Here is a 946-nt window from a genome sequence, read left to right as displayed (position 1 = left end):
ACCAAGCCAAGGGTTGAGATCCCCTTACCGGTCATCTTTTTAAAAAAAAAAAAAAAATTAAGGCTCAGAGAGCCTTCACCTGAGGGCTCATAAAAAAGTGACAGAGCTGAGACTCACATCTACAAACTCCCATGTTCATTCTATTCTGCTACATATTTTCCTATGACTACAAAATAAGATTTACACCTGCAAACTTACCAAGAAGCCAGCTATCTTTGTGCATTCCAGCTTCAAATTGACTGCTGAGAGAAGACTGCTGCAGCACAGCATAGTCCTGTAGGCTGCCTGGCCAGTTTGTCTCCACAGTCATTAGTGCCCCTCTGATGTCACACACCATTAGACAGTTTAAAGAATGCAGACCTTTTCGGTTCACATAGGACAGGTCTTCAGCATTTGGTGCCTTGATTGCCACATGGATACAGTCAACCACCCCTATCACCCCTGGCATGGCTGCCAACCCATAGAATTCATCCTTCAGAGCCTGTATGGAGGCTTCATCAGCTGGAAAACGAATGAACTGTGAGGCTCTTTCCACAAGTGCTTCGGTGACATTGGCAACACAACGACTCATAGAGGCCTGACTGATTCCAATAGCATCTCCCATCCGAGTCTGGAAGGAACCTGAGGTATAAAAGCCCAATGCTGCAAGTATCTGTGTTTCTGGGCTAATAGCCCTAGATCGCTGAGTAGGTCTGGAAAGACTTGCTCCCAAGAGCTCCACCAAGTAATAAATGAATTGCCGAGGAAAACCATACATGGTCATCAAGTATTCATCAGTCACATCATCCAGCTTAAAACGGTCCAACGTCCGATGACCCCTGCCATACAGCAAGAGGTCACAATCAAGCACTGTTATTGGTATAGCCATAGTAAATGTGAATGTTCTCTCTCCTTCTCTCTACTTTTTCTGAACTCTTCCCTATGAAGACGTTGGTGAAAGAAGGTA

The 946-nt window shown here is 44.9% G+C and overlaps 1 protein-coding gene across 1 annotated transcript in view; it reads right to left on the bottom strand.

Annotated features, from left to right (window-relative positions):
- HARBI1 (harbinger transposase derived 1) overlaps positions 1-868 on the bottom strand; it is an 8,958-nt gene extending 8,090 nt beyond the window's left edge. Inside the window, exon 1 of the mRNA XM_008587879.1 lies at positions 199-868. Within this exon, the coding sequence (XP_008586101.1) occupies positions 199-868 (670 nt within the window). The remainder of the gene's footprint in view (positions 1-198) is intronic.
- Between the last annotated feature and the right edge of the window lie 78 nt (positions 869-946).

This window comes from Galeopterus variegatus, unplaced genomic scaffold (assembly GCF_000696425.1).
Source record: "Galeopterus variegatus unplaced genomic scaffold, G_variegatus-3.0.2 Scaffold4577, whole genome shotgun sequence".
NCBI lineage: Eukaryota > Metazoa > Chordata > Mammalia > Dermoptera > Cynocephalidae > Galeopterus > Galeopterus variegatus.
Note: the sequence above shows the minus strand (reverse complement) of the source record. Positions and strands in the feature narration are given on the sequence as shown.